At 38.9% G+C, this 23,149-nt stretch overlaps 3 protein-coding genes across 4 annotated transcripts in view; 1 reads left to right on the forward strand and 2 right to left on the reverse strand.

The window, feature by feature from the left end:
• Positions 1 to 236: 236 nt before the first annotated feature.
• Positions 237 to 953, reverse strand: LOC133879878 (agamous-like MADS-box protein AGL61). Its single transcript, XM_062318681.1, has one exon. It carries the CDS (start codon positions 951 to 953, stop codon positions 237 to 239), a length of 717 nt encoding a protein of 238 aa, XP_062174665.1.
• A 2,932-nt stretch (positions 954 to 3,885) lies between these two features.
• On the forward strand, positions 3,886 to 5,339 carry LOC133880236 (uncharacterized protein At3g28850-like). Its single transcript, XM_062319148.1, has one exon. The coding sequence runs from the start codon at positions 4,037 to 4,039 to the stop codon at positions 5,156 to 5,158; it is 1,122 nt and encodes a 373-aa protein (XP_062175132.1). The 5' UTR covers positions 3,886 to 4,036; the 3' UTR covers positions 5,159 to 5,339.
• Positions 5,340 to 7,149: 1,810 nt separating this feature from the next.
• The window catches only part of LOC133879673 (zinc finger CCCH domain-containing protein 44), a 28,216-nt gene continuing 12,216 nt past the window's right edge, over positions 7,150 to 23,149 (reverse strand). For both annotated transcript variants that reach the window (XM_062318349.1, XM_062318348.1), the window contains 7 exons: positions 21,131 to 22,055; positions 20,901 to 21,028; positions 20,056 to 20,115; positions 19,917 to 19,967; positions 10,313 to 10,383; positions 9,594 to 9,748; positions 7,150 to 9,507 (listed from right to left, as the gene is read on the reverse strand). In XM_062318349.1, coding sequence (XP_062174333.1) covers positions 7,295 to 9,507; positions 9,594 to 9,748; positions 10,313 to 10,383; positions 19,917 to 19,967; positions 20,056 to 20,115; positions 20,901 to 21,028; positions 21,131 to 22,055 — 3,603 coding nt within the window. In that variant the 3' untranslated portion in view covers positions 7,150 to 7,294. The remainder of the gene's footprint in view (positions 9,508 to 9,593; positions 9,749 to 10,312; positions 10,384 to 19,916; positions 19,968 to 20,055; positions 20,116 to 20,900; positions 21,029 to 21,130; positions 22,056 to 23,149) is intronic.

The following is a 23,149-nucleotide window of genomic DNA, read 5'->3' on the forward strand; positions in this document are numbered from 1 at the left end:
GCCGCAAGAATCATCCCTTAGTAAAAACAAAGATATAAGAGATGATTTTCACTATCACGTCATCTCAATTATATATTAATTATATAGCATTATACTAAATACAAACTCATTAAGCAAACTAGAAAAAGTTATGATCCCTCACAAATCCTCCCCTTCAGTACCCTAACCCTAAAAAAGAGAAAATAAAGACAAACTTTCATATCTTTTTTTTTTTTTTTAGATGAATAGACAAACTTTCATATCTGCCCTTGTCCAAAACCAAAACCAAAACCATAACCATAACCATGACCATGACCATGAGACCCAACAAAACCTGTACTACCACTGCCACCTTCCAAATCCTGAATGACAAAATCGTTGCCCAAACCATTAATATAATTTCCAAGACCTGCCGCCATATCCACCGGCTGCAGCAGAGATGTTCTGGCCATCCTAAACTCTTCCACCCTGGCAGCCACTTTCCGGCGAACCTCAGTCAAAGCCCTCAGGTATTCTTCCATCTCCTCCAACCCCATATTCTCATCCAACGGCTCGTCCCACCAGAACCCACCATTCTTCTCCTTTGCCTGCCTCTCAACGATCTCCTTCAAACGCTTCTTTTCCTTTTCCAACTCCTTCTGGGCCTCGGCGTGTTGCCTATTGAAATCATCCACAGGCACAACGTTGTTAAGGCTCTTTGACGGGCAACACGTGTTTCCCGAGAGATAGCGGTTGACGACGGTTTCGACATCCGGGTGGCCGAAGCAGAACACGTTGCCGTGCGTGGAGTAGGCGATGACAGCAACTTCAGCGCCGCACAAGATGCAAAGCTCGGCGGCTTTCTTGAAGAGACCTGAACGGCGCTTTGAGAAAGTTACCTGTTTTTTGCTCTCCTCCTCCAGTAGCTTGATTTCTATCCTTTGTCGGCCTATGCTTTTCTTGCCTTTGGTGATCATCTTCTTCTGCGAACCCATATCTGTAGGCTATATAATTCAATAAAATAAAATAAAAATTGAAGAAGAAGAATGTGCAAAATATATTATATATTGAAAGAAAGCTGATGATCATGAAGATCTGTGTGTATAAAGGGGGAGAATGGATGTGCAAAATATATTATATATTGAAAGAAAGTTGATGATCATGAAGATATGTGTGCATAAAGGGAGAGGATGGATGTGCAAAATATATATTTATAATTGGTGGCTCGCTCCTTTATCCAAGGGTCAAATTACCCTATAATTTTGCTTCGAAAAGATCCTTAATTGTACATGTTTTCCTTCCTTTTTGTTAATTTACCATAATTCAGCAGCTAATTATAAACTTTCCATGATGAGAAATTATCATGACAATATCTGAATTACGTAGTAAAAAAATCTTAAACATTTTTTTTTTTTTTTTTTGTGTTCTTGATAATATTACACAAATATGATCAAATAATACACAAGCCCGCAAAGTGTTGCTAAGAATACTAAAACTTTTATATAAATTGTTGATAAACTGATATGATAGTGAATGCATGCAAGTATGTAGTAGTAATTTTGGGCAAGGCCAAGTTCCCAAAACTTATTTTGGTTTCTCAAATCAAGTTTTGTATATCTTCATGCTAAAGGACCTCAAATTAATGGTAAAAGAAAAAAAGAAAAAGAAATTCAATCGTTGATTTCAAGTGTCAGGTTAACATTTTTTTGACAATTATAGGATAAAAATATAATATCTAGAATTACCCTTGGATTAATCCTTATAAAAAAAATTAAAAAATAAAAAATAAATCAATGGTTAATTTGGTGTGTCACATCCAACTTTGCTAAAAGAATGTTAAATTGAATTATGCATATAGCATTCTTTTTAAAAAAATGCCAGCTCATTTTTAACTTCTTTTTTGTTTATTACAAATTATGTATTATTTTTCCTCCACTTTTCTTGAGGTAAAAAAAACTTAGTTTTTTTAAGATATGATTTATCTAGTTTTTGACGATATTTTTTTAATAAAACATAACCAGCTTAACATGAATATATGGCTAATTGATAAAATTATTTGGTAATTTGGTACGGTATTTAAAACTTGTGATCAATTTGGAAGGCGGAAAAAAGCTCAACCATAACTGGCTCGCCCTCCCTTCTCATTTTTTCTACCAAAAAAAAAAAAAAACACTCGTTCAGGAAGTTTTTCTATCCATCACAATTCACTAACATTTCTCTCTCTTTGTAACCAATTATGGCGGCTCTCAACCTGTTTCTCTGTCCTCCCCCCATTTTCTCTCTCCAGACTCTTTTGCATGTGCTCAGCAAAGCAGACTAAGCACTCGATCGCGCTCTCGTCTTCCTCTTGGGCTCTCTACAAATTTTTTTTTTTTTTTTAATTTTTGTTAACCTTATTAATTTTTCTTTGAAGAAGTTTGGGGGCCCCTACCGCCACCCCCTTCCTCTGTCTCCGCATACTACTACATTTTTATCTCACTTTTATCACACTTAATTTACTCATGTTATAGTAAAAAAAAAGTAATAATAATAATAATAATAAATAAATAAAAATAATAATCAAGAGTTGATAGGCACTACCGGCCACATCAGTTTAGTGGAAGTGGAGTCAATAATTAAATTTATAGTAATGCTAAAAACCATATTGTTATCTAACATCTATCTCATAATACTGATAAAGCAGTCACAACCAACCCTTGGTAATCCTTGTAAAAAAAAATTTAAAAACAAAATAAGGAATGAATAAGATTAACATGTCAGCATTGTCAGATAATTGTAGAATAAAAATGTGATTTCTATATATCAAATTTTTGTCATTTAATTTTTTCATTATTAAGATTAATTCTTCCACATGAGTTTGTAAAGAGTACCCAGGTATTTTTTCCAAAACAAATATATAACTAAAAGGAATTAGAGTATTAATATACTACACAGACGAAAAATAATAATAATAATAATAATTTATTATTAATAATAATAGTAGTAGTAGTAGTAGGTGGATGCTTCTAGATCTAGGTACATACTGTTGATCAAAGGAGATTAATTGTGAGAAGGATCTAATTCCATCATTAATTTTCTCTTTTCAAAAAATCTTCCCACCCATATCAATCCGCGCCAAGAGTAAGATCTGCTGGATTTGACGCCATGTGATCTGTATTTTTCCTTCGTTACTAAATAAAGCTCAAATTCTCATTAAATTATTTGTTTTACAATATTCAGAGAATTTCCTCGAAAAAAAAAAAAAAAGGTCTAGTTTGAGTAGTTTCATCTAATTCGACTACAACTGAAGGACTGCAAGTTAGTAAGAAAAATTAAATAATAAGAAAGTTGATGAAAAGAATTTAATTCTGTAATTAATTTATTCTAGAAAATTCTATTTGGACTGAATTTTTATTTATTTTTTAACCAAGATTTTAAACAATCTCATATTTTGAGACTTTTTTATTATGATTTTTTTTAATTTTTTAATTTTTAATTGGGCAAAGAAGCAGGTGTCGGTTTTTTAAGGCCAATGAAGTAAAATTTGTTAAGTTTTTAGACGGAAGTACCATTTCTATCTTTAGTCATAAACGATGCATTATTTATAATATGAAATGAAGTATGTAAAGCAAAAAATAAAATTTTTAAATCACATTGGTTAAAAAAAAAAATTTAAAAAAAAAAAAAAAAAGAAAAAAAAAAAGAAGGAGGAGTAGGAAATTAAGATCAATATATATGATGAGAAACAGAAAAAGAAAAAGGAATATAGTAAAGCCGATGATAAAAATCATGCACACTCAAGTCAAGTAAGGCCATTGTGGGGGCCGCCAAGGGATTTATGACCGTTAGCGGCATTGATAGTGTCACCGCAGTCCATTACATGAAAGCATCAACGTTTTCGAATTTTAAAATGCCGCAACAACTTTCTAACCGTTGTACCTTGGAAAACTCTCTCTCTCTGTGCGTCCAAACCCAGAAAGCGAAAACATCCAACTTTTTGCTGTCGACTTCTCAATAATATATCACAGCTAAGAAAACCCATTTTAAGCTTTGAATATCCGTTTCCCAGATCAGATTTTGGTTCTTGAGCGTCGAGAAAATGAAGGGAATTATGAAGGGAAAGTTACTAAAGAAGCTCAAATCGATTCGACCCATTGGGTATCTGAAACCAGATCGAATTCTTCAAGTATATGCAGCGCCAGATGGGAATGTTGAGTCTCATCCGGAGAATCCAAGCCTCAAGGCTCAGACCGAGTTGATTTGCAAAGAAATGGGGCCAAAGAAGGTCGTACAGAGCGGTCTGGTAGTGGAAGAGCCTGAAGTTGTCGATGTGGCGGAGCTTATGAGAGACCTCGAAGATGAAGATATGGATTTTGACGAAGATATCGAAAACAAAGAGAACATCGGCCCACCAAAATCTGAGAATTCGCTGAAATCGGAGCCCGAATTTCGGCAGAACAGAGCATCGGAAGCATCGGAATCTAGGCCTAGTGATTGTAGACAAAAACCTTTGTCGGAGATTGACATCTCGTCTTTTCGGCGGCCGGAATTGAACTCCGGAAGCCTCTTCGACCCGAACCTACTCGCCGCCTTTGAGCAAGCGGTGAAAGAGCATATGCGAATCAGTGAAGCAGAGAGAAGAGGCAGAACAGAGCAAGAGAGCCTTGAACAGAATGAGGAAGAAGAGCCGCCATCGAAAGCACGTCGCGTTGAGGACGACCTCGATGAAGAAAACCCTCTCTTCGCCTTCGAAGAGAAGTGCCCGCCGGGAGGCACCGACGCGGTAATCCTCTACACGACGACGCTGCGAGGGATAAGGAAGACGTTCGAGGAGTGTAATAGCATTCGCTTTCTTTTGGAGAGTTTTCGGGTGCTTTTTTTCGAGAGGGACGTGTCGATGCACATGGAGTTCAAGGACGAGTTGTGGAGGGTTTTAGATGGAACAGTAAAACCACTTCCGCCGAGGCTTTTCATAAAGGGGAGATACATCGGCGGAGCGGAAGAGGTTTTGGTGCTACACGAGCAAGGGAAGCTCAGGCCGCTCTTTCAAGGAATTCCAATAAATCAGTCCGATACTGCCTGCCAAGGGTGTGCCGGATTTCGGTTTGTGCTCTGTTTCAACTGCAATGGAAGCCACAGAGTGGTTGCCGATGATGGAAAGTCCAATAAGTGCGAGGTGTGCAATGAGAATGGGTTAATTATATGCCCCTACTGCTGCTGAAAACAGCATCAAAGACTCTTATTTCTTGTGTACTTATTACAATTGAGTTCTTTTCTTACTTCATTTTTGTAATTTCTTTTTCTTTGGGTTGTCATGAACATTCTTTACATTCTTTTGTGATGCTTGGAGCTTTGGAATATAATATATATACATATGAACATTCTTTGTTTGCATGTGCTAATTCAAGAGTTTCTAAGATTCCAATTTGTTTTGATAATAGATTCATCGTCTATGTAAAGTGAGAATCTGAAATGAAAAATTTGGGATTGGAAAAAGAGTGAGACCAGGGAGGAGCTTTTCAAGCTTTTATTTTGGTTTCCCCCCCACTTCTGCTACTGCTTTTAAAGTTCATCATTTTGCATGGCTGTAAAGAATAATCTGCTTTCTTTTCTTTTGGTAAAGTAAGTTTTGTTCAAAACATTTAGATGTACAACAAAGCTCATAGCTGTAGTGGGGTTCCCTAATTCGTACTGCACCTGGATATCAAGCCTCTCACAAATCATAATCGAGAGTGCTTGGCAGACCTATCCTGCGCACAAAGAAAGGCATCCAGGAAACTACTTCATAGCAAAAACCAGAAGCAATCATATAGAACTAGGGTGGCAATTCATATTCTCGTATCGCATTCGAGCTGTGTAACGCTAAATTTGTGTCGGATTCGCAAGTCATGTCAAAATTTGACAGTTTTAAATGTCACATATCGGGTTCATGTCTTGTCAAGGCATTGGTATGAATCATTCTTAACATAACTCATTTAATCAAATGAGTTAGATCCTTCATTCCTAATCCGTTAATTTCATATTAGATTAATGTTGGCACGGCTCCGTAGGAAAAGCTCCGACGGCATGGCAAATTCCACAATAAGAGGTTTATGGTTGTATCAAAAATTGTCAGCCCTATACAAAAGGAGCCTTCCACAACCCGAGAGGATGTCAGACGTTAACTTGCAGCAAATCAAGCTGCCCTTATAAGACTAGGCAGCAACTAAGGAAAACATTTAGTTCCCCTATCTGTGCCCTTCATGGGTCTTGGTTGCACTTTGAAATGAGGATAAAAATTCTTCTCCAATATAAATATAAAAAGCTTCATTTAACCTTTCTCCTGGTCAGTGGAATTCATTTCTCTAACCATCTCCATACAATCAAGTTTCAAATTCAACATTAAATTTGTGAGAACCACATTGGATCCCACAAATCTAATAGTCAATTTAAAAATGAGGTAAGTAGAAATCAATCTGTATCATTTTTCATTGATAAAAGGCCTTTGAAGCAAAGGAGCCGAGCACTTTTCCCAGGAAGACTTAATCAAGCTAATTGGGGAAGAGGCCGTCTTAGAAAAAGTATCAAGCAACTATTGAGACAGCACCTAACTTTAAGTGCTATGATCCATTTTACGGTCAAGTTTTTGTTTTGTTGATGCGACATCGTAGTAAAATGATAGCAAGTTATACGTTGAAAGCAAAATTCTCTTAATCGTCTTTCCAGCCATATTTCGAGGAAAAACGTTGTGCTATGTATGATGGCATTAGGCTTGCTGAAGCAAGTGTCCACAGAATTACGCTTGCTAAAATTGACCTAAATAGTTGATAGAAGAAAACATCCGGATATTCGTCCAAACGTTTGTTGACACTGGACACTAGTAATAAAATATATTGCAAAGCATGCTATACACAATATGGTATCCAAATAACTAAGGATAATTTATTTCTCAGCACAACCAAAAAAGAAAATAAAATAAAAAAGACTAATGCTGTTGAGCACTGCTCGATTCATTGCCCTATATTCAACTGTCAATTGCCCATCGAGCCCAGAAATCTTGCAGGAAAAGAGGCCCTAAAAGCAGACGTGCACATCCATTTGAAATCATCAAGATCAGAGAAGCCACCGGTAACATTTAAAGAGGTGATCCAGAAGCCACCTCCATCGATTCCTAGGGTTTTAGTAGGGACTCCCAATAGAAAATGCAAGGAAAGCATCTACTAAGAGACAGAATGAAGCAAAATCGGGGGAGATTAGAACCTGCACTAACTTATATATGTAGAAGAAAGCAACAAAAGCTTATACAAAGTCAAAAGGCTTTTTTGAAAAATTACTGTACAGTATTAACTGCTCTACTTATACAAAATTTAAAAAAGACTCAAGGGTGGAGATAATCGCATGAAGCTCCTTTTTTGCAATGCCCCCCCTCATGGAACTTGCACACTCTTTGCCCTTTGAAAGGAGGCCTAGAACCTCCTCCCCCTCCACCAAATGATGACTGCCTGTTCCAAGCTTTACCTCCACCATAACCAGTCTCTCCACCGTGAGAACCCCTAACACTTTGGTTTGTGAACCTGTCTGTGTTGTTGCCTGGATTCCCGGTGGGTGCCGCCACCCAACCAGGATTTGCATTTCCGGGTGGCGGCACTTGACCAGGAGCAACCCAACCAGGATTTGTGTTTCCCAGAGGAAGCCCTTGACTGGCAGGGACCCAACCTGGAACTGCGTTTCCAGGTGCTTGAACAGGTGCTGCCCATCCTCCAGTCGGGTTTCCGGGTGCGGGCCCCTGACCAGGAGGACCCCAATTTATGTTTGCATTTGCTGGAACTGGTCCTCCCCAGCCCATGTTATGATTTCCTGGCACTGGACCCCAACCTGTGGTTTGATTCTCTGGCCCTGGTCTTGTACCTGCAGTTTGGTTCTCTGCAACACCCATGCCCCAAGTTAGGGTGGGTGGAGCTGGAGGCTGAATGTTTGATTGATTACCTGGACCTGAATGTCTCCAAGGTTCAGATGGAGGTAAACCTGAGAAGCCTGCTGCGGGAAAACTCCCCACTGGATTTCCTGAGCTGAATGATGGAGCAGAATTGTGGATAAATGGAGCATCAGCCCAGCGACCATGAGCAAGCGGTTGCACAGGCATGGTAGCAGGATTATTTGGTTCTACCTTCTGGGAAGGAGCACTTCCAAAGGCCTGGGATTCACTCCCAGGTATCGGGCATGAAGCGGTCATTTCAGGTTTTGGAACTAAACCAGAACCCCATCCTTGAGTTTCAATTGGAAGATTATGATTAGCCACAGACCGATCCAAATTGTGGAAATTAGTGCCAGTATTCTTAATATCAGCACCCGGGCTCACTGAAGCATCAGCCAAAACGGATGACGGCACTGTTGATTGAACATGCATTTGAAGAGCATTTAGAGAGCCTACCAGCATACCTTTTTCTGGATTGGGTACAGGAGTCGCTCCAGGATGTGAACTTGCACCATTACTTTCAGAACCTCGCGCTGCACTCTCTGGGATAACTGCAGCAGGCGGTTGCAGCTCTCCGTTGGCTCCCAAGAATGGACCAGCTCCAATGACAGAACCAACTGACTGAACAGGATTGTGCAACCATTTGCTTTCATGAGGTTGCCCCTTTGTCGCACCTGGTGTAGTATTGATTGGAGTAGGCGAAGGAAGATTTGTTGAATCATTGCGGTAATTAGAACCCCACCCATCTGCAGAAGTTTGAGGGACCTCAACTGACAAGGTAGAAGGCCTGCCTGCAGGACTGATTTCAGCTTGAGATCTCCAACTCCCTCCTGCAGATTGGCCAGAAGAACCCAGACTAGAATGTGAATTCAGAACTCCACGATTTTGATCGAGGTTAGATCTTTCACCAACTTGACCCTCCATGCCTTGCTGAAAGGATGCTCCATGAGGCTTCCCAGAATATGAGGATGATATATTTGAACTGTGCACCACTTGAGCCTTTGGAAAGCTGTTATCCACCAACGGTGGGTCTTTCTGGAACTTTCCAGCCAATGCATCAGTCAAAAGTAGAGAATCATCTTGCCTCTCAGTGGCTCTCCAAATCCTCAGATTAGCAGGAAAATATCCAGTGTTGTTCCATTTACGCAGCTGCACCATGGAAAATGGTCCCTGGATTTTTCCGCTTGGATCCTGATAACGCCACAGTTTTTCTGTTTCATTGATTGAGGCAGCAGATTGTGTCACTGCAGTAGAGAGAGATGCTGCTGAAATTTCTGACACAGAAGAAATTGTGTCAGACTTTAGCACAGAATGGGTCTTACTAGCGCCAATTTCCGAACTTGCAGCAATTTTTTGCTTCTCCCAACTACTTGCTTGTGGTGTTTCTCTGTCTCTTCCTTGATTTCGTTCATTCAGCATCTCACCAGCAACAGTAGTATCATCTCCTTTATAAGACAACCCCTTATTAGACATACTCCTGCTTAATTCTCTACTCATGTCAGAATAATTCCTCGTCCCACTCCAGGAATCACTAAAGGCAGAACCTCCTGTTTGTGGAGAAACTGGCTCCCTGGCCCTCCTGCTAAAGCCAGTACCTCTCGGTCTCATGTAGGTTTCTGCATGCACCAGAAGCAAATGTAACTCAAAAAATGATAAATAAAAATGAAATATAAAAAATAAAGACTTCAAAATTGAAAGGAACCTTGTCTCTTATCATCAGTTTCGCCTTCATCTTCTTCCGACTCATAACTTGGATCCATATGTGGGTCAGCATGTATTTCTGGAATTTCCTCCAGTCTGCGCTGGCGCTCCTCAGGTGTCTTGAGAAGCTGTAGTTTCTCTACACATTCTCTAAGCGTGAAAGGAAGTGAAGGATTACTCAAGTATTGTGAGATATGTTGGGCCATTTCCATTTCAAAGGAACACATAATGAGTGTCAAACTACAGATGAGTAACAAACAACCAAAAAATAAAAGATTGCATAATAAAAATGTTGTAGCTTTATAAAAGCTTTTTTCTTTGATTTTTCTATAAATAGATTTCCATATCTTTTAATCCTCATACCAAATACAATATTTTGAGTGCTCTACTTCAGGGATAAAGGACATGACAAGAGACAGAAGAAATTTAAGAACCAACAATTTAAAGCATCACCACCTGAGCTCAGTAATTGCTGACAAATCAAATTTCCTGATACCTACCACAACTAATGAACAGAAAAACTAAAATTTACCTAAATGATTTAAAGGAGGAAATAGAAAGTAAAAAAAAAAAAAACTGCAATAAATATAACACTCAGGGCTCATTTTCCTGCACCTTATATTCTGCACCATATAAATAAGAAGTAATTAAAGGCAACCCAACTGCATGAATGATGATAATTAAAAAAAAAAAAAAAAAGTGTTGTAGAGTAAAGGATATTCCTTCCTACGCCCTTTTTCACTAGCTCGATCACGAAGATGACTGAGTCGCACAATCTCCGTTTCCAGCCACTGGATCAGAATAGAGAGCATAATGCATGAGGAAAAATGGTTGTAGATGTTAAATCTAACATCCACACAATATAACAATATCAAACATGAAGAATTTTTTTTTTGATAAGTAAAATTAACTGGGATGTACAGGCAAGAAAAAAGTTATCGAAGTCAGTTTTTTTTATCAAAACTGTACAAGTTGGTGCACCAACAAATTGATTACCATGAAACCAAGCAGATCAGTCAAAGTAAAACTATCATATCTTTTGATTTCAATATCAAATGAAGACAAACTTAGTGGCGTTAGAAAGTTGATCTAAAGGGCTACAATTTTTGTATTTCACGAAATATATATATATATATATATATATTCTAGGTCAAAACGGGCTCTCAACAAAAGTCCGGAAAACTGGTTCAAAAATCTCTCGCGACGTTGGCTTGAGCAAGATTACGGCTAATCATGGGATAGAAACTTCACTCAACACTCACACAACATTTCCTCAAGTGATTTTGCATTCATTTTAGTAAAGGATAGTTTTGTAATTTTGCTTTCAAGGCTGCGTCCCTTTATTTTTTTTATAAGTGCATCCCTTACTACTATTTATGCATAATAAGGCTGGCTTGACTGCCCAGTTGTTAGATTTGTCATTATTATCAGTTTTCTCAATAAAAATGCTCTAGATAGTGTTTTCCTTCAGTTTTCCTATAATCCTTAGAATTTTTGTAGGTTTTATAGAAGAGTTCTCACACACCACGCCGCATCAAGAAGCAATTAAACAATGAATAGAGTTTGAGCCAAAGTTGTCTGACAAAAGGTAAAATGGCCACTTTGAAGGACAAGTCTTTTCGGATTAATTAGGAAATTAGCTTGGAAGATGTTGCTGCGTCTTTGCAAATTGTATGTATAATCACTATCCTGACTGATAAGCGTTGAATGTTACACATTCAAACCCCTTAATTCGCATATGTTAAACCATAGTTTGTATTGTAATATAATATTTTGTTGTGTTTTAGTGTTTTATCTTATTCTTAGGTCCTAATGGAAACACAAGCAAAACCATTGAAATTAGGCTTAAGATGCATCAGGGAAAGCTGAAGAGTATCAAGCGGATCGAGCGCCAGAATATGTGAATCGATTGCCATCTTGGATCGATTGCCAAAAGCTGTGGATCGATCGCCTCGCTTCTTCCGGAATGTCAAAATATCTGCAGAAAGTAAATGACGGAAAATTGATAAAATTAATCAAAGATTGCGGCTTGGTTGGCAATTGTAGGCGCCGACTTATCACTTCAGAGATATCCCAAGCCAACTTGCCTTCCTTTCCTTATCTTAAAATGATGATCCCTACTTTCTTTCTCAATAAAAGAGACCCATCCGTGAGAGTTGAGGGATATATAGAAGAGTTAGATAGTTTTTGTTCTAGCTAATTTTACAAGCTTAGTTTCATTATTCTAGTGCTCTAGCAAAAGGTAGAAGCACGACCCTTAGCTCAAATAAACTCTAGGAAATGGTTTTCTCTTCTTCAATAGAGATTCTCAAATCCTTCATGAGAAACTAAACCTTTTATAGGGTTTTGATGTAATTCTTTCCAAGTGCCATGTTTGGATTGTGTTTCTCTTAGGATTTTCTACATATGTATAATGATTATATAGCCTAGAAGATTGCAAAACATTTGTAAATCGTTCTCAATGCTTATATTCATTCATGAAGAAACGTTTATCTTGTCTATAAGAAATCTTTTTGTCTTGAATGAATTCAAACGTTTATATTTTATGTGATTATGGGAACGATGGCTATGCAATGATGCTTTTTGACATAAATTCATGTGAGTTTGATAAGTCATGCTAGGGAACACAAATCAATCCACATCTTAGTGTAGTGTAACATAGGTGAAAGATTAGTGCGAAACTAAGATGACTTATGCTTTTTCCTTGAAAGATGTATGCAGGATTGCAAAACATTTGTAAATCGTTCTTAATGCTCATATTCATTCATGAAGAAACGTTTATCTTGTCTATAAGAAATCTTTTTGTCTTGAATGAATTCAAACGTTTATATTTTCTGTGATTATAGGAACGATGACTATGCAATGATACTTTTTGACATAAATTCATGTGAGTTTGATAAGCCATGCTAGGGAACACGAATCAATTCACATCTTAGTGTAGCGTAACATGATGGAAGATTAATGCGAAACTAAGATGACTTATGCTTTTTCCTTGAAATATGTAGGCTTATTAGGAGATTTTTTAGGCCATGCTAGGGAACATGAATCGTTTCACAATTAGATGTTAGGTGGACGATTAGTGCGAAACTAAGATGAGTTATCATTATTTCTTAACAAAAGTATTTTCATTCCTTGTCTGTTAATGGCTCAGTCACTTCTGATCATCCGGCCATCAAAGACCACATTGTTCAATTCTATGAGACTCTTTTTTCTGAGCAATACAACTGGAGGCCCAAGTTGGATGGCATTGCTTTCAACTCCTTATCCTTGGAGGAGGCCGCCCAGTTGGAGCTTCCTTTTGAGTAAAGGGTGGTCCTAGAGGTGGTGAAATCTATGAATCGAGACAAGGCTCCTGGTCCTGATGGCTTCCCCTTGGCTTTTTTCCACAATTGCTGGGATGTGACCAAATCTGATATCATGGAGGTCTTCACAAATTTTCATGCTCAGCGCAAATTTGTGAAAAGCCTCAACACCTCTTTCATTGCTTTAATCCCCAGGGGCAACAGATCTCGCGAACTTTCGGCCTATCAGCTTGGTGAGTGGTATTTACAAGATCATTGCTAAAGTTCTCGCTAATAGAATGAGCCGTATTTTGGAGAAGATTATTTCAGTGCCTCAGAACGCTTTTGTCAAAGGTAGACATATTTTGGACTTGATCCTCATAGCCAGTGAATGCTTGGATAGCCGTATCAAGTCTGGTATCCCAAGGGTTCTTTGCAAACTAGATATTACGAAGGCTTTCGACCACGTCAACTGGAAGTTCTTATTGTACATGCTGAAAAGATGTGGCTTTGGGGATAAATGGGTCTCTTGGATTTCTCATTGCATCTCTTCGGCGCGTCACTCTATTTTGGTCAATGGTTCGCCGGCTAGCTTCTTCAATAATTCTAGAGGGCTGAGACAGGGTGATCCTCTTTCTCCCCTCTTGTTTATAGTTGTCATGGAGGCTTTGACCAAAATGCTATCTGGTGTTGTTGATTGTGGCCGCCTCTCAGGCTTTTCGGTGGGTTCTAGGCCTGCCATGATCAACATTTCTCACTTGTTGCTTGCAGATGACATCTTGGTCTTCAGTGAGGCTAATCCTGACCATCTTCGTTACCTACGTGTACTCCTAGTTTGTTTTGAAGCTGTCTCTAGTTTAAAGGTCAATTGCTAAATCTCTCTTGGTCCCTATTGGCAATGTGGACAATGTTGTCAAGTTGGCTTCTATCTTGGGTTGCGGGATTTCCTCTCTACCCTTTAAGTACCTTGGCATATCGTTTGGGGCGCTCCACAAGGCTACATTTACCTGGGATGATATCGTGGTTAAAATGGAGCATCGTTTGGCCAGTTGGCAAAGGTTGTATTTGTCCAAGGGTGTTTCCCTCATCAAGAGTACACTTTCCAACCTCCCTACGTATTTCTTGTCTCTCTTCTCCATTCCTATTCGTGTGGCCAACCGTTTTGAGAAGCTTCAAAGAGACTTTCTTTGGAGAGGGATAGGCGAAGAATTCAAATATCATTTGGTCAAATGGGACAAGGTTTGCTCTCCGATCTCTGAGGGAGGATTAGGTATCAGAAACTTGAGGAGTTTCAATTGAGCCCTTCTAGGCAAATGGCTAAGGTGTTAGAGTTTGAGCGAGATGCTTGATGGAGAGTCGTGGTGGACTCTAAATATGGCAGCCTTAGGGACGGTTGGTGCTCTCTCGAGCCAACAAGTGCCTTTGGGGTGGGGGTATGGAAAAACATTAGGAAAGGCTGGATTTCGTTCTCTCGTTTTACTAGATTTGTCGTGGGGTATTAGCACAACTCCAACACAAGACTCCAATTCCACTTATGAGTGATAGAACTAGTATATTAGGCTATTAAACCGTGCTCTACAGATGAGCTTTCATTGAATATATATAGGAGTATTACAAGAGATAAACATAAACAAGAACTCCTATACATAATTGATCTAGGACTTCTTCAGCTCTCAACTAACTAGAATACAATTTATCTTAGAACTCTAACTTCAGACTAGGACTCCGGGTAGGATTAGAACTCTTCTCAATAGTCTTCAGATTATATTGTGCCGCACGAGACTCATAAGTGGAATTGGGTCTTGTGCGGCACAATACAATCTAAAGACTATTGAGAAGAGTTCTAATCCTATCCGGAGTCCTAGTCTGAAGTTAGAGTTCTAAGATAAATTGTATTCTAGTTAGTTGAGAGCTAAAGAAGTCCTAGATCAATTATGTATAGGAGTTCTTGTTTATGTTTATCTCTTGTAATACTCCTATATATATTCAATGAAAGCTCATCTATAGAGCACGGTTTAACAACCTAATATACTAGTTCTATCATGGGGGATGGCTCCAAGATCAGTTTTTGGCATGATTTGTGATGTGGAGACAACCCTCAAAGTAGCATTTCTAGCTTTACTTGGCATTGCTCGTCTTAAGGTCGCCGTTGTTGCCGATAATCTAGAGCTGTTGGGTGACTCATTCCAGTGGAATGTAAGCTTCATCAGGGAGGCTCATGACTGGGAGGTGGATGTCTTTGTTTCTTTGTTTCTTTCTTTCAATTTCTTCACTCAGTCAAAGTGAACTGAGACAATGAAGACAGTTTGTGGTGGGTCCCCTCCAAAAAAAAGGAGTTTTCAGAATCAAGTCTTTCTTTTACTCCTTAACTAGTGCTGGTACCAGTCGCTTTACTCCTTGGCGTACTCAAGCTCCTCTTAGAGCTGCTTTCTTTGTGTGGATCGTGGCGCTCGGTAAGATACTCAGCTAGGACAACCTTAGGAAATGGCATGTTATCGTGATCAACCGATGCTGCATGTGTAAGAAGACCGAGAAAACTGTGGATCATCTTCTTCTCCACTACGATGTGGCTTCTGTTTTGTGGAATTCTCTCTTCAGCCGTTTCAGGATGTCTTGGGTTATGCCTAGACGATTATTGGCTTGCTTGCATGTTAGTGGTCATCTGGTAGATCAAGGAGTGCTGCTGTTTGGAAAATGGCGCCTATTTGTATCTTTTGATGCTTATGGTGGGAAAGAAACAATAGGAGTTTTGAAGACTTGGAAAGATCCTTAGAAGAGATCCTTTCTTTGCTCTATCGCTCTTTGTTTTGTTGGACTTCGGCTTATGTCCATCCTTTGTATATTTCCTTTTCTGACTTTCTCATTCGCTTTTCTATTTCTAGATAGGTGTTTTCCATGTATACTTTCAATGTACTAATGGGCGCCTTACGCATTTTCTATAAAATTGATCTCTTACCTATCAAAAAAAAAAAAAAGTATTTTCGTGTTGAGGTCGTCGTATGTTTACAACCATTACGCGCTCATATTATGCATATAATGAGAATCCATGTTAGACACAATCAGCCATTGGTATGAGGTTTGGGTGAAATCAATTCCCTATACTTCTTCTACCTTTATCTCCATTTTACTTGTCATTAGTTTATGCTTACTTTATTTTTAAATTCAAAAACAAAAACAATATCTTTCTTTTTTTTTTTGATAAGTTAAAACAAAACAATATCTTTTCTGAGTTGAGTTGAATAAAGTCTTAAATATTTTATAAGCAAACAACCACCACAGTCCTTGAGGTTCGATACCCTCTCTATAGTCCTATTCTACAAAAATTCGTTCTATTGCGAGTGGTTATAAATTTATCATTGAAAATCAACGTATCAATTAAGTTGGTATCATTGACCATCTTGGATGGGATGCTTAAATGTAAACTTGATTAATCTTGGTTACAATTGTTCCAACCCCGTATCATTAGACTCAAATCCATCATATAAAGGCAAGCCAGTAAGAAAACTAAACATATTTTCTTGGATTATAAGTCAGGCACCCAAAAGGATTTAAACTTGTGAGATCTCACCCATCACCCCATATTTGTAGGGGATATGTGTGCTGCCGGCACATTTATCTTCTTGTCCATATGTGAGAGAGAGCATGTGTGCACGTCCAAAAGTCTTGCTCCCAGGGCACCGCACCCGCATGTAAAGACAACTTTTCTAGTATTTTAAAGAGAAATTCTAGCAATTTTGGACTGTGCCATCTACTTAATCAGCCACACTGTTTAACAGATCCATAATCAAGACTAAAGAAATCCATAGTAAGCCCGAACCATAATGCCCAACCATATGAGATTGATTCCCTTATCAAAAAAATAAGCGGGTCATAGGGTCCAACATGGCTTTGGGCCGGGCTGTTAACAAGCTTCTGGGTCGTCTTGCAAGGAATGGACTGTGTCGGAATGGTTTGCGCTTGGGATGCCTCATGCCGAAACCTAGTTCTTCACGGTCGTCGTTGCCGGAGACGACTTCGGTGGATTCTTCTGGGCTGTGCAATGGCGTTTCGTCGGAGATGGTGGTTCCCAGTGGGGACCTTTTGAGCGGAGACTGTTCTGAGCCGGCCACTGCGTTCGTCTTTCCACTGCCGAGTGCGGATTTGCCGTCGCCGGCGACCGCTGTTCCTCCGGCGTCGTCTGGGTCTTTGAGTGGTGAAAAATCCTCTGGTTTTCCTTCCCTCTCAGGAGCCAATGAGCTGGGGAAGAAGCTTCGATCTCCCTCTTCCCCCTTCTTGCTTAGCTGTCCTTTTAAGTATTACTACAGGAGGGCTAGGGAGATCAGGGCAGGGCAGAAAGTGGTATGGAATGATGGGTTGTTAGATGATTCTTTGGTAGCCTCAAAGCATTCCGCAGATCCTATTCCTTTTAAGGAAACGGGTGGAGAGTCTCGTGCGAAAAAGAAGAACCAGACCACAGCTAATCAGGGGCTTTTTAAGAAGGGTTTCCTCAATTTACCCCCGATTGCTTCTGTCTCTCATGTTTTGCCGTGTGAGGTGAAGGACGTTGGGGCGGTTGGTCTCTCCTCTCCTTTGAGTGGATGCATCGTTCCATGTTCCATTGAAGGAAATGGTATTTCTCAATCTCAGAGGTGGCCCATCGATTCTGATCATAACGGGGAGATTGTAGTTTGGGAGGAGGAGGAAGAAGATTATTGGGATGGCTTGCCTTTGGATTGGGCACTGGAAGGGGCTTTTGGGGAGGAGGCCTTGGCAATTAGGGATTCCATGGAAGAAGAGTTCCAGCGGGAGAAAATGATTGCGCGCCAAAAGACTAAAGGAAAAAGGGAACTTAATATGCAGAGTTCCATCAACTATGGTGACGCGAACTATCCCTCTAGGCGTAGGATAGCTGGTCGGAGGATTTGTCAGGGTTCGAACATGGGTTCGGAGTTGGTTTCGGTCCCAAATCCCGTTCTTGTCACCGATTCTTCTCATTTTCCTCTCCCGGTTTCTTCTTTGGCTTCCTCAGAGGCTGGTCGGAAGCATTCTGTTTTTGAGGACTTAGGGAGTGGGTCGGAGAATTCTGCCGTGGGTCCACAAGTTTCCATTGAGATGGGCTCTTCGGAAGGGAGGAAGCCAAAGCCGGTGGTGGGTCAAGGAAAACAACTCCAGCCTTTATCTCCTATGGAGTTGTCTATGGCATGCTCTTTGTTTTTCGGGAAAAAAGATGAAAAATCTATGGCTGTACTCTCTGCCCTTGACGAGGAACATACGCGATGGGATATGATTGAAGATTGTGAGCTTTAGGGGCTTAGGGGTTTAGGGGATTAGGGTTGGGTGGTTTCGTGGACTGTTTTTAATGGGGGCTGTTTCTATTTTGGGTTTTGGGGCTCTCGAGGGTTTTGGGTGGTGTTGGGTTATGGGGTTTTTGAGGGTCTTGTTGGGTTCTGCTTTATGGGCTAGCTGGGCTCTTCCTTTGTATACTCCCTGTGTACTAAGGGGCGCCTTACGCTTTTTTTTTTTTTAATGAAATTTCTACTTACTTATCAAAAAAATAAAATAAAATAAAATAAAATAATCCCCAACCATAGTCCTAAACTTTAAAAAATCCCACTCGTCCATATTACATTATTATCAATGGCTCCAAAGAGAAGAGATGTAATGTGATAGTCTTCAAAAGGGGTGTGGATTAATTCATGAACAAGATGTATCTAATTACTTTATACACTCCACATACAAGTGAAAGGTTTTAAGGAAGACATCTTCATCTCCATACCAGTTTTAAAAAGGTTAGGAGGCCAGACAAGATATCAACAATAGGGTCCTAAAACCCTTAGGGCTCGTTTGGGTATATGATTTTTTTGAAATATATTCAAAATTGTGAATATCGAGAGAATTTTTTTTTTTTTTTGAAATTATATTTGGATGGTTTAGAAAACCTGAAACAAGATTAGAAAAAGTTTGATAAAATCTTAGTAGAATAACATAAAAAGCAGCACAAGACCAGGGGGACTTACTCTTGCGAATGATATTTTTCGCTAGCAAGTCCGCAATTTCTTTCTGACAAAAATCTAAAGTTTCGGCATTCATTTGAATAGGCCTAGCTTTAGTTGGGATTTTCCTTTCGGACGGAGTCCCAACAAAATGTTTGATGATGGTGTATATCAAAGTATTGACACCATCAGGCAATTGCTTGCCATCATTAAGGACGGGGATCCCGTCATCATTTTTCGCTAGCAAGTCAGCAATTTCTTTCTGACAAAAATCTAAAGTTTCGGCATTCATTTGAATAGGCCTAGCTCCCGTCAGCATTTATTTTAACAGCAATTTTGATCCGGGTTTTAGCCTCTTGGGTGAGATGCTTGTCCCACCAACTATTAAGAGTACCGGAAAAACCAGTAGTTAACAATTCTTTGAATTCTAAAAAACAGTATTTGAAAAATAATTGTCACCCAAACATGCCCGTAGCAATTCACCCTTTCTTTCAGTAGTACTTGGGAGTACCCTATTAATTATCTGGCATTCCCCATTTGGAGTACAAGAACCAAAACATTTTTCTCTATAGGCACAACGTAAATTGAAAACTGTCTGGATAGATTATGCCAACCTGTGCATTGTGTGCAGAATTAACATAAAGGAATTTCACTATCTTCTCATCCACAATCAATTTTGTGTTCAGATATGAGCTGACATCTCTCCAAGTTTGGGGGCTTCAGGTCTAAAGCCAAAGGTTAAAATCCTTCTAAGCAGTTGAAGAATGAGAAAGTGGGGAAAGTGACTTCGAAGGTAATAGAAATATTGTCATCTTGCTATTATAAAAGTGATTTACGAAGAAAATACAAGTTAAATTTCAAGAGAATGGAGATTCTAAAAACATTATTCTTTTGTAGATCTACTCTTAGAAAACCATGGTCTCGAACCTTGTGACGTTTCTTACATATTTTCCCATTTGTCAATGCATCTCATATGTTGAGAAATCTAATAAAGTTCCAAAGTATTGAGCACAGACATACAAGCAGAGCAAGAATCAATTGTAATGACAATTGACAAGTAAAAAAACTTACATCTTTGACTCTGACCTCCTGGAGTGCAATTGCTCTCTCCTGAATGTCTCCCTACAAACAAACATTAATTTTCTAAGAACTTAGAACGTTAGATGCTTAATGCTAAAACATAAAATTGGAGACAAAAGCAAAAGAATACCACAGTCAGCCGATGGATAAGTCCGCATTTTATGCTTTGGCGCAGACGCTTGCACTCATCCTAGAGATATAAAGAAGAAATGAGTTAAATCTTTAAAGAAAGAAATAACAACTACATAAAAAAGAGTGGGCATAAGTCTTAAACCCAAATCATTACCAATTACCGTATATGCTATAAATTTGGACACCACAAGTGCTTTTTTCTTGTTCTTTTTTCAATTAAAGAAAAAGCCTATCAAACAAGCCGCCAAGTGCGAATAATACTGCTCATTTCCCTCATTGCAACACGTATTACTCACTAATAGTTTATTTAACTTTTCAATGCCACATTTAAGGTGGGATGTCCCCATATCAAAATGTAAAAACTTCCAATTCAGGTATTCCTTTTAACATCCGCTATATGTCACTCATAAACCAAACATCCATAAAAACTAACGGACAAAGATTTCCTCCAAACTGGGTTGAAGAAACTTCCTCCAACTCAGTCAAGAAAAATGTCATGTGTCCATTTTGCATGTAAGAAGCACATACTTTTTAAATAGAAATGATAGAGTTCGAAGAGACATGCTTTTTGAATAATACTTCTTCCAACTTAGTCCTTTCTATTTAAAAAAGCATATACTTCTCACATGCAAGATAGACAGATGGCATTTTTATAGACTGAATTGGTAGAAGTTCCTCCAACCCAGTTTGGAAGAAATCTTTGTCCAAAACTAAAAAAGAAAAAGATCATTCGAATGGTAGATTGGAAGGGTCACTATCTCCCTCTCTCATCACAAAGCCAATAGGACAACTTGAATAAGGAAAGTACAAATAAAAAGTACTAAATCTTCTATGTTCAATCACCTCAGTGAACTCTTGATTTGAGATTATATCAGATGATATGATCTCTGTCTTGTTTAAATTTAATATTTCTAGCAAGATATCTGCCATCCTTTTACCAACTTTATATGGCTCAGCTGCTTTGCATGTACCTGTCCAAAAAATCATTACGAAATTTTACAATCTTGCAAGATTTATTCCTTCTACACTCAAAGTCAAGAATAGTATACAAGACAATTTATCCAAAAAATTACCTAAAACTTGCACCAGCCTATACAAATCTTGCTTTTGACCACTACCAGAAATCCTTATTCTCACGAAAGTACCAACAACTTTGTCATGAAACTTTTCCATGTCTTCAAGTAGTTCTTCCACTAAATTACGTCTTAAGTAAATTAAATTAATGTTGTGAATATCAATGGCTGCATAGTCGTCTACATTTGATTGAGGTCCTCTCTCATCACCCTTCTTACGAGTTTTACGTTTCTTATCTCGACCAGTCTTTGCTAGGGCATCCAAGTTCCCATCAGTCTCCAATTGACTAGCTTCAGTATTATCAACAACACTCCCTTGAAGATCATCAACCTGTGAATCCTCTTTTATAAGAAAGTGAGATTCAAGAAGCTTTAACATTTCAAAATGCCCCACGCGCGGTTTCCCAAATAAACTTTGGAGCCTTGAGTCACAAATTATTTGACTTTTGCGACGTGGATCTCTGAGTTTGTTTCTCTTTATATAATCTAGCAAGAGAGCCTGAACATCAAACTGAGATAAAACAGATCTGTCACCCTCCTTCATGTGCATAACAAACTCCAAGAGCTCCTTTGATGCCCATTCAGCATTGTCATCCATGGATGGACCTTCAGCGCCACTTGATGTTGCAGGGGCTGGTGAATCAGCCTCCTTGGAACGGGGCCTCAACCGTTTCTTGGCTCTCCTTCTTTTAGAGTTGTTGATTTCTATATTCCCAGAACTGTCTGAATCTGACCCCTCATCATTATTAGCATCATAAAGGTCATCAGGCGATTCCTGTTTACCAGCAAATACGTCAGCTACTTTCCATGGATTTTTAGCATGATTTAGTTCATCTAAAGTCAGAGACAGCCTCTCTTTCAAATCTATCCAGTAATCCTTGAAAAGATACTCCCAGCTACTTTTGTCATCAAAATCTACTTGACCCTGCATAAGCACAAAGAAGAGAGCAAAAGAGAAAATAAATATGACACCGCAATAAATTTGATAGCCAAAACATAGTGAAATTAACAAACAATAGCACACATCAGGCAGATCAACCACAGCTGGGTAAATGTAAGGGCATATTTCATGAAAAAACAATAGTAATTAAGTGGCGGAAAATGAGAAAGAAAATTCGTGGAAAAAAAATCCTAAAATGAATATAAAATGTTCTTTCAATGTTGAAGGGAATGCATAATTGAGTTTTTCACCCCCAACAAAGATCTCTGAAAATACTTATTGTCCACAGAAGTTTTGGGCATTGGAGGCTAAAAGAGGCAGACACAGACATTGACCCAAAAAAAAAAACACATAATTTATAATGAGTTTCCCATAAAGAAATACAACACTCTCTTTTACTTTTGTTTAAGAAATAATTCAGAAAAATCAAAATCTATGCAACTCAGTTAAACCTTAATAGCAACTAACAAATCCTTCCGCAGCTTTAATTCCAAGAGTTACAAAAAAAATTCTTCAAATATTAAGAGTTTATTTACATGTATATTTTTGCCAATTTGCCTTATCTAACGCCATTTACTCTTGTAACTCTTCCATCAACCTCATCATAACATCTTCCACTACTATTAGTTTTTTGGGAAAACTTTTTTTTTTTAATAAGTAAGAAAAGTTTTATTAAAAAAACGTAAGGCGCCCTCAAGTACACAGGAAGTATATATAGGAACAACCAAACCAGCCCACAAAAAGAAACCCAAACAAACCCACAAGGACCTAAGCCCTTAAACCCGAAAGCCACTTCTAAGATTGGATCAAGCCATCCGACCTGAATTTCACAGCCTTTTCAACGATTAGAGAGGCGCAACCACCCAAAGGGGAGGGAACACTCGGGAGAAGGAAGCCTCGCCAAAGAAAGCTAGATGAAGGAGACTTACTGACTACTCCCCCACCTGGCTTTGGCGAGGACTAGACCACAGTCCTGCCCAAAGCCTGAGAAGAAGCACCCAAAGACGGCGTCGTTGGAGCACTGAGAGCTGTCACAGCCTCATCAAACAAAGGCATTTTTGGAAACACTTCACTTATAA

This window comes from Alnus glutinosa, chromosome 10 (genome assembly GCF_958979055.1).
Source record: "Alnus glutinosa chromosome 10, dhAlnGlut1.1, whole genome shotgun sequence".
Lineage (NCBI taxonomy): Eukaryota > Viridiplantae > Streptophyta > Magnoliopsida > Fagales > Betulaceae > Alnus > Alnus glutinosa.